This window comes from Vipera ursinii, assembly GCF_947247035.1.
Source record: "Vipera ursinii genome assembly, chromosome: 4".
Taxonomy (NCBI): Eukaryota; Metazoa; Chordata; class Lepidosauria; order Squamata; family Viperidae; genus Vipera; species Vipera ursinii.
In genome coordinates, this window is record NC_139514.1 from 59,921,808 (window position 1) to 59,934,776 (window position 12,969).

Below are 12,969 nucleotides of genomic sequence, written 5' to 3' on the forward strand. Positions count from 1 at the left end.
GGTATAAAAACCTACTCCTTACATGTGGTCAGTCCTTCTTTTCTGCCAGCCATCTTCCTGTCTGGTTCTCCTTGATAAAAGTAAATGAAAGGTCTCCAAATTTTAATACTGAAAGAGAAATTTAAAACTGAATATGCTCCAGTGGAAATTTACTAGGTGAATGGAGAAGATGAGAACCAGGAAAGGAGAGCACAAAGAAAGGATGTTAAGTGAAACACATCGGCAAAAATTAGCTAGGTCTTAAGAGTGGGAAAGGAAGAAGACAAGCTATAAAAACGTCTGTAAGAGAAGATAACTAGTAAAATAGGAAACCTATTTTTTCTAAGAGGTCACAAAAAGAGGGCCAAATCCCGGGCAACTGAGCATGTGCAATTAGTTGATTAATATTAACTGACACACCTTGCATAAATTATCTCTTAATTTTAATGTACATGGGATATATGATTTAGTATGTAGCAGGAAATATGTAGGAGGCGGTCAGAAAGAGTGTAACCTCATAGTACCTCAGCCAATGGCGAAAGAGGAGGGATGTGCAGCTGGGGCCAGGGATCTATAAAATTGGGAATAGTTTGGGTTGAAACTTTGGATAGAACCAAGCTTTAATAACTTCTCTTCTCACTTATTGCAATAAACGAAACAAAAGGCCTTCACTGTGTCTTGGCTGGTTATTGGTCAGGCGAGCTTGCCTCTGGTCACGAAGGAAAGTAGCCAGGAGCGCATAACATCCTCTTCAATAAACTACAATCTTCTTCCCAAAGCAGTTGCCATGTTTATTCCCAGCTTGGATGAACCACAATGAAGACTTTTCTTCCAACACAATCTTCATAACAGCAGTTACAATCAAAACTGTTATCCTTCCTCCCTCCCATAATTCCTTTGTCCCCATATTCATCAGTTTTTGATTGTCTAATCTAAAATTCATCATTTTAGCTGTTTGCAGCAAAAAGTTCATAAAAAGTTCAGTATTCTGCAAAAATACTTGTATTTCAATATATCACCATTTTATGATAATAATCTTAATAACTGGCAAAATAATGATTAATACAAATTAAAAGAAAAAAATAATTTACAGAAAAGAAAGAAAAGGTAGAGAAAAAGTGAAAAAGGAAAACAATTAGTAAAGAAAAAGAAAATGAAATGACTTAAGAAATTTTAGAATCTTATGACTTCCTCATAAAATACAACCAATGCATGAGAAAAACCCTTTGGGAACGAAATCCATTTAAGGTTAGCATTAGGTCCATATGAAATAAGTCAGTCAGAGCAATGTGACAGAAGGTTTTGGAGATTCTTTTTATGGTTGTTGGGGTTCTTAGTTTTCCCTGTTTCCTTATATTATTCTTCTGGTAGAATGCATGGAAGTCGCATCGCTATGGAAAACCACCTAGGGTTAAGTTAGGTCCATATTTACTCAGTGAGTAAATCCAACATGACAGAGAGGTTCAGATAAGCAGTTCATGGTTAGTTGGCCTCTTACATTTCTGTTCTATCTTGTATTATGTTTTTTGGGTGGAGGATGCATGTGGAAATCTCAAGAAATCTAGCTAATTAGGGTTAGTCCCTCATGAAATTGGTTAGAAAAAGCAAGGTGGGAGAAATATTTGGAGTGGGGGGGGGAGAGAAACTATATTTGGTGAAGCAAGGGGAATTGACTCCCATACTTTCCATAAATATGGATACCTGATTTTTGTGAGCAGATAGGCGAAACCATCATTTTTACATCGACTTTCAATCAGTTGTGGGTCACCAGTTCCATCATACAATAAGTTTTAAATGTAGTCTTTGAAGGACTCATGGTTTGACTAAACCTCATCCTTTCAATCACTTTAGAATTTTATTTATTAGTTTTTTATGATCAAAAAACCTTTAAAACCACAGGTTGCTGGGATTCTTTTCAATTTGTTTAAAAATAAGCAAAATTATGCCCTTTCAACATCATAAGAGCTTTATTTTTTTGCTATTTCTAGCTCTATACAGCAAAGATGTGATTTCTGGTTTGTTTATGGAACACTTTATAAATGCTAAGGATTTATGAAATTGACCTAAAGAATGTATAAGTGGAAAGAACCTCATTTGGGAAAAATCTGTCTTATTTACATATGGATTGTAAACAAGAATTTGAATGTCAATTACTAGAGTACAGGATGGCTGTTTTAAAGGAAATGTTTGAGTTGTTAAAGCACTCAAGCTTTTTAACTCTTTACTGAAACCAACAATTATTACTGAAGATGAGCAAATTCCTCTGGATATAATTGTAATTGATTTTAAGGCTTATTTAAAAATTACAAATGAAAGATGTGGAAATAATTGAAAGTACAACTGGATAACTTAAAAACTGTAAAGGACATACAAATAATGTATCAAAAACAGCAATGTGGACTACCCACTAAAATTGAAATATAAAAGATTTTCTGGAGCTACTTCAGGGAAATTACAAATGGACTTCAATAAAGTTAAGAATGTTGAGAGAAGAGGTAAAGATGATCGATGGAAAGAAGAGTTAGCATTTCATTTATTGGGAGGAAGAAGCAAAAAATTAAACTGATTTAAAGAAACAAGTTCCTGTTTTTGTGGTGCTTTGTGGTTATCTGGATTGAAGTTTTTCTTTTGCAAGTTAAAATTGTAATGGATTTTTTATTATGTTATTTTTGATATTTAAATAAGGGCTTATTATTTTTGTAATGTTAAACGGTTTTTAATTCTTTTTCTGCAATGTTTATGTGAGATTTTTTTTTGCACATAAAAGAGGGTCCTGGATGAAATTGATTATCTGTACCCTTTCAGTTAAAGATTTAGGCCTGGATATGGATGAAAATGGTATTGGTTGCACTTTTCAATTATTTCTGGCAAATGTTATTTGGATGGAAATTCACCTAGGATTAGGGTTAGGCTCCTGTGAATTTAGTGAGAAAGATGAACATCACAGTTATATTGGGAGACACATTTTATTGATTATGGGGCTGTTACATATGCAGCTAGTTACATTTTAGTATCTTGGCAAAATGCATGGGAAATCCCTTTTGGCTATAAAAACAATTCATAGAAATTAATGCTTTAACATGTTTATATTTACACTTCCATGAAATCAGTGAGGAAAACCAAACTTATTCATTATGAGGGCCCCTTTATGTTTCCTTTATTTCTGTTGCGCCTGGTTTTAATAGCTTGGTAAATGGATTGGGAGATCCTATTTGGCTGGAGATTCATATAAGGTTAGGATTAGGCTTCAATGAAACTGAGAGAAAGCAACATCACTGATATGGTGAAGCCATGTATATACAGTGGGTGTCCAACGTTTCTGTTCTTCCACAAAACACACTGGAAATCCATTTATGGATGGAAATTTATAAGGCTACAGAACCAGAAAATGTATATAGACAACAGAATGAATATGAGTTGGTCGTTGTCTCAGCCTTAGGAAAACGGTAATGACAGAGCTTCTGAAAATGTTACCAGGAATCTGAAAAACATGGATTAAGAAAAAAAATATGTACGATTGCTCTCTCTTCCTCTTACAATTATTACTGTATTATGTTGTACAGGTAGTCCTCAACTTACAACCACAACTGAGCCCAAAATTTCTGTTGCTAAGTGAAACATTTGTGAAGTGAGTTTTACTCCATTTTACAACCTTTATTAGTTAAATCAATCACTGCAATTATTAAGTTAGTAACAGTTAAGTAAATTTGGTTTTCCCATTTTATAAGCCAGAAGCTTATAAAAGGTGATCGCATGACCCCAGGACACTGCAACCGTCATGAGTCAGTTGCCAAGTGTCTTAATTTTGACTACAGGATGTTTCAGTGGTCATAAGTGTGAAAAATTGTTGTCACTTTTTTTTCCAGTGGCGTTGTAATTTTGATCGGTTACCAAGTGAACTGTTGTAAGTCGAAGATTACCTGTAGTTGGTTGTTATATCACCAAGAGCCTTGGTGGAGCAGTGGGCTAATGCCTCCTTAAGTAACACCAGCTGCCTGCAATTAGTGCAGGTTCGCATCCCACCAGGCTCAAGGTTGACTCAGCCTTCCATCCTTCCGAGGTAGGTAAAATGAGGACCCAGATTTTTGGGGGCAACTAAGCTGACTTTGTAATAATGCCGCTTGGGGTGTGTGTGAAAGCCCTAATAAGCAGGCATATACATAGAATGAAGGCTACTGCTAAGCTTGTAAGCCGCCCTGAGTCTTCGGAGAAGGGCGGGATATAAATGGAATTAAAATAAAATAAATAAAAATAAATAATAAGCAGGCATATAAATAGAATGAAGGCTACTGCTAAGCTTGTAAGCCGCCCTGATTCTTCGGAGAAGGGCGAGATATAAATGGAATTGAAATAAATAAATAAAATAAATATCTCATCTATCACCGAATCATATATTCAATGCCTCTGTGATTAAGAGAAAGCCATCGGGATCACTGAGCAGCAATTCCAGCTGGTCATATTCTTGGCCTTACTATATAGTACGATTGTGCCTTCAGGGATGCCTTTGTCTCTAGAACGTAAAACGGCGGGAACAACAAACACCAAAATAAAGCTCACCCCCTCCTTCCCCCCTCCCCTCCCCTCACTCGTGCAGCGTTTCTGATTTGCTTGTTATTGAACGGCCGCATCTTTCCCTTTGCAGGACAAGGGTTCCCTTCTATTGGAGGCTCGGCGTTCACGGGCGGAGTTTCAGTTTGAAGCCTAGTCGCCAATCAGAACACGGATTCCGGTTGCGGGGCAACAGCTCTCCGGCGGCTGTCTGCCAAAGAAGCTTGCGTCTCCTTGGAGACGCCAACTCTCGGCGCACCAAGCCGGCTGGCTTAGAGGCCGCCATGAGCTCCCGCGGTGGCGAGCAGGGAAGCGGCGGATCCATGGACGTCGACGGAGTGCGCATTACGCCGCCCGAGCTACGCTTCGCGGATGCGATGCCAGGCAGTTGTTACAGGGCGCTGCTCAGCGTCCAAAACCTGCAGACACGCAGCTGTTCGCTTCATTTACTGCCTCCGGAACGGCCTCAGGTGGGACGGGAACAAGGCAGTGTCAACCAAGGGCAGGGGTAGGCAACCTCGGCTCTTTTATGACTCATGGACTTCAACTCCCAGAATTCCTGAGTCAGCTACGCTGACTCAGGAATTCTGGGAGTTGAAGTCCATGAGTCATAAAAGAGCCGAGGTTGCCTACCCCTGACCAAGGGAGTGGAGCGAACAAGTTGGAAATCTTAGTCGGGACCTGACTGAGGCTTGGGAATCCCCCCTGCTGCTTTACCGTGAAATTAGCTATTTCTGTAAGCTCTGGACAAACTGTTTTTTTTAAGCCGGTATCATATTTGGACGGAGTTAGTTTTGTTTCAGCAGCATCAAACCTAATGAGTCTTAATGAGAAACCTCTTTAGCAATAAACCTTTAATCTGGATGTCCATCTTTGGGGAGGGAAATAGGTAAAGGTAAAGGTTCCCCCGCACATGCGTGCTAGTCGTTTCCGACTCTAGGGGCCGGTGCTCATCTCCGTTTCAAAGCCGAAGAGCCAGCGCTTGTCCAAGGACGTCTCCGTGGTTATGTGGCCGGCATGACTAGATGCCAGAGGTGCACGGAACGCTGTTACCTTCCCACTGTAGTGGTCCCTATTTTTCTACTTGCATTTTTACGTGCTTTTGAACTGCTAGGTTGGCAGAAGCTGGGATGAGTAACAGGCACTCACTCTGTTATGCGGCACTTCGGATTCGACCCGCTAAAGTGCCGACCTTTTGATCGACAAGCTTAGCGTCCTAACCCACTGAGCCACCGTGTCCCTCATGGGGAGGGAAATACTTACAAGGAAAGAAAAAAAAGGATACTGAGTGGGTTACTGGAACTCACATTCTTTTTGAAAAGCCATGATTATTATTTCTTGCACCATGATTAGTATATGAAGGGGGAATAGTTTTCATTCCTCCAGTTATTTATAGGTTAGAAACATACTTGTCTACAATCTTGAACAAAGGCAGTTCCGTAGTAAGATGAAATAAGAATTCAGTCAATAAAAAGTTAAAATTCAAAGGTAGGAAATACATAACTGCATCGGCACAATATTGTCTAGTAATGCAGGTTTATCATACAATTTTTGAATCTGGTGCTAGATCTATTACTATGCCATCGCCAGTCTATTACAGACATAATGTGGCTGGAAAAGATAGAAGATACTCAAAATATCTGCAGGGTGTAAGTTTGGGCAAGAATCTTGCAGTATATTACCGGGTAAATAGTTCAAAAAGAATAGGAGGCACAATGAGATTACAGTCCCTTTAAAAAAGCAGGTGACCTTCCTAATTGGTACTTCCTCTTTCATTTTTGTTGTATGTTTCCTATGTTTATGACAGTTTCACACTCCTTACCACAGTACTTTCTCTTGCAGTATTGTTTCCTATATCTACAGCACAATTTTATGTCCATCCATCCATCCTGTTTTGCTTTAGTTGTTGCCAGAATACATCATGCAACTAAGAAAAATGTTTCCTTTAAAAAAATCTTTATTTGCACTATAATTTGCTGAGTGATAGTTGTATGGTGGTGAAGATCCTCATGTTCAGATAACATTTGTAAAATTGAATGGTTTCCTAATTTTGCAGTTCAAACTAATTGTGGAAAATCCAAAGAAACCTGTTGCTTCTGGCCTTTACATAACAGCCACTGTGGAATATCATCCGGACAATGAGGAAGACCTTCATGATAGGCTCCTCCTTCATGTAGAGAAAAAAATAATTGAAATTCCTCTGATTGGGTATGACATTTCAACATAAAACTCTACTGTTGGTTAAATATTTGGCAAGCTTTTGCACATTATACCCCAACAAATGGGCACAACTTTAGCTTAGTTTATTCTGATGATTAGTTTATTTTAAAACAGGAAGTTCTCAAACTTTGTGGCTCTGCAAAGCTCTAAAATAATGTTTTGTGACCTCCAGCTAAACCTAATTATTTAATTAGAGTAGCATTGGATGAGAAAAAAATACGCCACATTTAATAATTAAAATCTACGCCACATTTAATAATTAAAATCTATATATTTCAGGGGATCTCGATCTTTGTTCTACTGAAGCAGTCAATTGGTCTTGCACTAATGTGGAACAAAGCCTGTTCTGACTGTTCCTCCATTTTGTCTGTGTAAGGCCGATCAGGTGGAAAAAAACCATTAACTTTACTTATAAATGTTTGTGACTCTTAACCTGCAGTTTCAGAAGTTCTTAATTTAATCTGCTTTGTTTAATCTACTTTGTTATGTGTGAAATATGGCAGTATCTCTTACACCAAGTATTGTGAGTTTATGTAATACTGAATTAATATACAGTGGTACTTTTGGTACTCATTGTTAATAGGAAGGGACAATGAGTACGGTACCATACCCAAGTACCAAACAAATTTTTCCCATAAGGAATAATGTAGTGAGTCACAAGGCAGCCAACAACAAGTTCTAGTTTGTACATTGAGCACCAAACTATGAATATTGGGGTAAAATTTTCGCATCAAAATGCATTGAGTACCAAATTTGATGCGTTTCAAAGCAGTTGAGTACCGAGGTACCGCTGTAATAGTAACAAAACTATGATGATATTTCAGGTATTAATTGTGTACTAAATCATTATCTTGAATAGAAATAGGCAATAAGTATTAAATATTTTGACATACAAAAATTTCAAGCTAAATAAAATGTAATTACAAATATGATTTCATTGTGCTTAAAAACATAGCAACATAAGTATTAAGTTAAGAAATGTAGTTAGTGTATCTGTTGAAAAAGTCCAAAAATACCTTATTTCCCCTGAAATGTATTTAAAATTAAATCAATAAAATGATGATATAAAACCTATAAAATACCCTTTTTTGCAGATTACGTCCATGTTGTTTCTTAGAAATTGAACCTGAGATAAATTTTGGAACAGTGATTGCGAACAGTAAAATAATACATGCAGTAACTAAAATTACAAACTATGGATCATCCCCAGGTAAATATTTTTGTAGAGTTTAGTGTATTTAGCTAGCTGTACACTTAGACAAATCATAATGTAATTTATTTTGGTTCAGCATGAAATATGAACCCATCAAAGGAAAAACAAATGACAATGTGACGTAGCTCAATGGCTGGACATAGCTTTGGCTATTACATGCGACATAGTAAACCATATTGTACTTTGATTTAGGATATTAACTAGATTTGAACCGTGGCATGCATTATGTAAAGACTGAGTGCTTAATCAAAATATGAAACTGGTTTATTTACAATAGTGTATCTCAACCATCAATATATTATCAAAACTTGAATCTGTTGTTTATCCCTGGCAAATGCTTTTATGAATAATTGCACAGTGAAATCCCTGTAGCAACAATGTTCTAGTGCATGAGCCACTTTTTATATTTTTTATAGTTTCCCCCATCATACGGTCCATAGCCATAAATAGGTGCCCCAGTTGAAGAAAAATGAAGAATTGAAGAATGACAGATTAGTCACTTAACCCAGGTTAATGTTGTATGACCCTATGAATGGTGCCAATATATATAAAGAATATGATTAAAAAGCTAATGTCTATATAATCTATATATTAATTACATTGGTGATTTTCCTTTGCTCCTTAATGAAAGAAGTTTCATGTAAGTTTAAGAAATTAAAGAAAAAACTTTATTTGGAAATAAGCAGCAAAAAGGTGATTAGAACAAGCTTCTAATGAAAAGTTTTGAAATGGACTAAGGGGCCAGATTGACTGGAAATAAAATTATAAAATAATTTTAAGTATATTTCCTGTGGTTTGTTCAGGATCTTATCAAAATATAGGAAGAATTTGAATTTTAAGTGTAAGAAATCTTTTCACTGGGAAAATGTGGAGTAGAGAAAAACATGATAAAAGGAGACTTTGGCGGCAGGTTATTAAAAGCAACCATAACTCAAGATTTTAATTAAAGAAGATGTTACACTAATATAGAATGGAGAAAAGTATTTTAACTCTGGGAGAATTCATGGATTTTTTGGCAACAATGTACTCAGAGGTTCCTTTTCAGATTGTCTTTTAGTATAATAATGGGCTCAAAAGAAGATGATACAACTGAGAATCGGGCTGTTTTGGATATGGATTTAAAACTTACAGAATACAAGAATGATGTCAAAGATATACTGAATTTATAAATAAAAGTGGCTGATATTTTAATAGCTAGCAAATAATCAGAAAAATGACTTAGAAGTGTGGATGTCAAGAAAGTTGTCCAAATAAGTCTTTTATTTTGGAATTACAAAAGAGATAGGTTATAATTTTGAAGAAGCTCCTGAGAAAAGATGAAGCAAGAATGAAAAGATATCGACTTCAGGCAGATGATTTAAAAGGAATAAACATCAAGATTTCAAAAGTAAAAAAAAAAGGTTTATAAAATTGGATTATTCAACCAAAATTAAAGTGTGTATTTTTTTCTTGCAGCTTTTTCTTTTTAAAATAAGGACTGAATGATGAGACTTTAAATATTTGTTTATAGTTAAGATATGAAAAGAAAAGATTTTTTGTTGTAGTTTTAAAGAAGAAAAGTTATATTTGCAAAGGAGTTTCTGAGGGGAGATGAAGAGAAAATGATAAGAATTTTTTGGGATATTATTTGATGGGATTAAATTTCAATATGTTGTTTCTGGTAGCTCTTGATCTTTTCTGATTCCTTGAATGGTCAGGCTTTAAATATTTGCTTTAAAAATATGGAACAAAAATAATTCTTTTTCTATTTTTAGAGAAAATAAATTAGGCAAATCACATCAAAGTAATATGAAATTTATATACTACTTAGATACATAGATAGGATGAAAGTTAAAATATTAAGAGAAGATTATTCTAACATTTCTAATTTACTGAAACTGTACTTGTGTTGATGAAGGGAGAAGTCATTTTTTAATATTTTCCACTCTTACATATTTTTCCAGGCCTCCCACATTCTTTTTTCTCTTTGCACTTTTTGCTTTTTTGTTTTTTTGTATTTTTCTTAATTTGTATTAGTTTTTTATCTTTGTATTTTTAAATTTCAATAAAAATTATTATTGAAATTATTTTTTTATGCATGAATTATAAGTAGCTAATGTTAGGTGGCTTACAGGTAAAAATACTAAAAATAGTAAAAACATGTTCAGATGTATCATAGAACCTGATACTTTTTGTTAAAATGAGAAAAATAGTGTGACAGCACAATGACATTTTGTTTGCACATTCAACTCACAATGTACAAAAGGGCTGGCACTTGTGGTGGTTTGACATTTGTCTTTTGCCATCCTATGACTGAAAAATAAAGATATATTACATCATGCAAATGATATCAAATGATAAACTCCCATAAGTAGTAATTTCCAGTTAATTAGCATCCTCTACCTTGAAAGTATATTGGAAAAGCAGTCTTCGCTGCTGTCCAAAGTGTAAGCAGGGAATAGAGTATTCCAGAGTAAGAACAATATCATTGTTTTGGCATTTCCTCTCCTGTAATATCTTGGGTGGGGGATTTGCAAGCTGCCATTACAAATAGGGTAGAAGGAATGGACAGGCTTAAATGTTTAGTTTTCATATAAAGCTAAAGCATAGCAATAGCACTTAGACTTATATACCATTCCATAGTGCTTTACAGCACACTCTGAGCGATTTATGTTGTCAGCATATTGCCCCCAACAATCTGACTCCTCATTTTACTGCCCTTGAAAGAATGGAAGGCTGAATCAACCTTGAATTTGTCTGGATTGAACTCCTGGCTGTGGGCAGTTAGTCTGCAGTACTACATTCTAACCACTGTGCCACTACGGCACAGTATATAATGATTAATGCATATTGGTTAAATTTTTAATTCTTTCATTTCTATGGCTGTATCTACGACAAGAGGAGTCTGCAGTTCTGCTTCAGTTGTGTGAATGCTTGGGATTAACATTTATTGTTAGCTTTACCTCAGAGGAATGTATAAGTATACATTACCTGTATTTGAAGCAAGATTGTACTTTTTATAAACTTAGAATGATGTCTTTTTCAAAAAGAATAATGGATGTGAACAATGAATAACTAACTCATTGTTCATCCACATTATCATACAATATGACTGAGAAGAAATAGCTGAGAAAGATAGACAACCTTGATGAGATCTCTTGATGATGATGCGTCTTATTATGCTGTGATCCTTTTATCATTGGAGGCAAAAAGATTAGTATTTAATTTTATGCATATTGACTAAATGGTTTTGTTTTTAATTTATTTTAATTCATTTAATTTTTATATTTTAAGGTACATTTGACATAAAATATAGAGGAAGTGTTCCTCTTACTATTGAACCAACCAGTGGCGTGATAGAACCAAAAACAATGAAATTGATTAAAGTGGAGATATGTACTGATGTACCCAAAATAATTAATCAGTTAGCCACGTAAGTGCAGTATATTTAAATTGCAGTGTTGTCTCTTTTGATTTACTTCTTGAATTAAATTTTATGATACATATAAATAAATGGAAGCATATGCCTTATGCTGCAGTGTTCTTTGCCCTTTCACTGCATAGATATGTTTAATTACTTGTGTCAGTGAAGTAAGTAAAAGTATTGCCAATTCAAGTGCACTTTATGTAATAACAATTTGAGTGAATGATAGAACCTTTCTATTGCATATTACTCAATTTCCTATCTAAAGAATGGATGGCTGTGCTTAAATAAATTATATGACAGCTCAGTGCATTGGGTATTACAGTTTAATTGAATCAAACTGTTTAATTTTATTTAGGTAGAATGCAATGGTAAACTCCAATTCTAAGTAAAATCTAATTTGAAGTCTCATTTAAAAATCCTTATATTGAAATTTGGTGTTTCCTTTATTATTTCAGATTGGGGATAATGAAGAATTAGTTCAGTTTTAATTATTTTAATATTATGTAATATTAAGAGCACTTTCTGTTCTATAAGAAGCATTAATGTTACAAATAGGCAACTGTTGTAAGTTTAAGTTATAAATGTGTGTGTGTTAAATATGCTAATAAAATCTTAAATTCCAAATGATTAATATGGCATTATTAATCTTAAGCTGTGACTGTCCTGAAGCCCACAATTCCTTTTTATCTGTTGTTATCCAAAGTGTGGAGTTGCAGGGAGGACCCACTGCTGAGATAAAAATCAAGGCTAATATTGTGGAACAAGTTCTTGAGGTTTTAGGTGTGCCTCACTCAAATGCTATCCAGTGTGTTAATTTTGGATGTGTCTACTTTGGAACTTCCAAGATGGAAGAAGTTATTCTTCACAATAAAAGTCCAGAGCCTGTGGATTGGGTGGCAGTCTTGATAGATAATGCTGTTGGTGGAGAGATGGTAAGTAAACTCTTGATTTTAGGCCTGCTTTTAAACACCTTTTTTTCAGCAGAATTCCCTTTCCTCTCTGTCATACTTAGAAGGTATCAAAGGAGAAATAAAGTGTATTTTACATTTTTAGCTACTATTTGTATATACCGTAAATGAGAGTTCCTATTATTCTTGCCCTTGATAATGTGAAAAGATAAGAGTATAACTATAAGCCAGATTTGGGCTTGTTGTATTTTTAAACACAGTTCATATAAGCGTTCAAAAGCCATTTCAAAAGGCAGATTAAGATTTCATTCCAGTAATGTCCACAAATTTACTTCTTACATCTTCCACAAATAAGTGAATGGTATGAACATGTACAATATGTTAAGGTGGAACTAAAACCTACCCATTGCTTTGATATTATATGACTTTATTATTCTTTTATTATTTATTATTCTTTATTATTATTCTTAATGTTTCATGAGAAAGCTGTAGTGATCTTATACACCAGATGAATGTTGTAATAGTTTTGGTATTTCTGAAGTGCATGCCTGTCATATCAGTGGACGTTTGTTGATGAATAATAATTGTAGACATTTATTACTTTTAAAATAATATGCTAGCCATGTTTTAAAGGAAAGCTTAGTGGGTTCTAGACTTGGTGATAAGTTTTGTTCACATTTTTATAACTTACCTTT

At 34.9% G+C, this 12,969-nt stretch overlaps 1 protein-coding gene across 1 annotated transcript in view; it reads left to right on the plus strand.

Annotated features, from left to right (window-relative positions):
• Positions 1-4,787: 4,787 nt before the first annotated feature.
• CFAP47 (cilia and flagella associated protein 47) overlaps positions 4,788-12,969 on the plus strand; it is a 208,227-nt gene continuing 200,045 nt past the window's right edge. Inside the window, exons 1-5 of the mRNA XM_083362899.1 lie at positions 4,788-4,997; positions 6,584-6,735; positions 7,842-7,957; positions 11,234-11,372; positions 12,070-12,298. Of these exons, the coding sequence (XP_083219025.1) occupies positions 4,812-4,997; positions 6,584-6,735; positions 7,842-7,957; positions 11,234-11,372; positions 12,070-12,298 (822 nt within the window). The 5' untranslated portion in view covers positions 4,788-4,811. The remainder of the gene's footprint in view (positions 4,998-6,583; positions 6,736-7,841; positions 7,958-11,233; positions 11,373-12,069; positions 12,299-12,969) is intronic.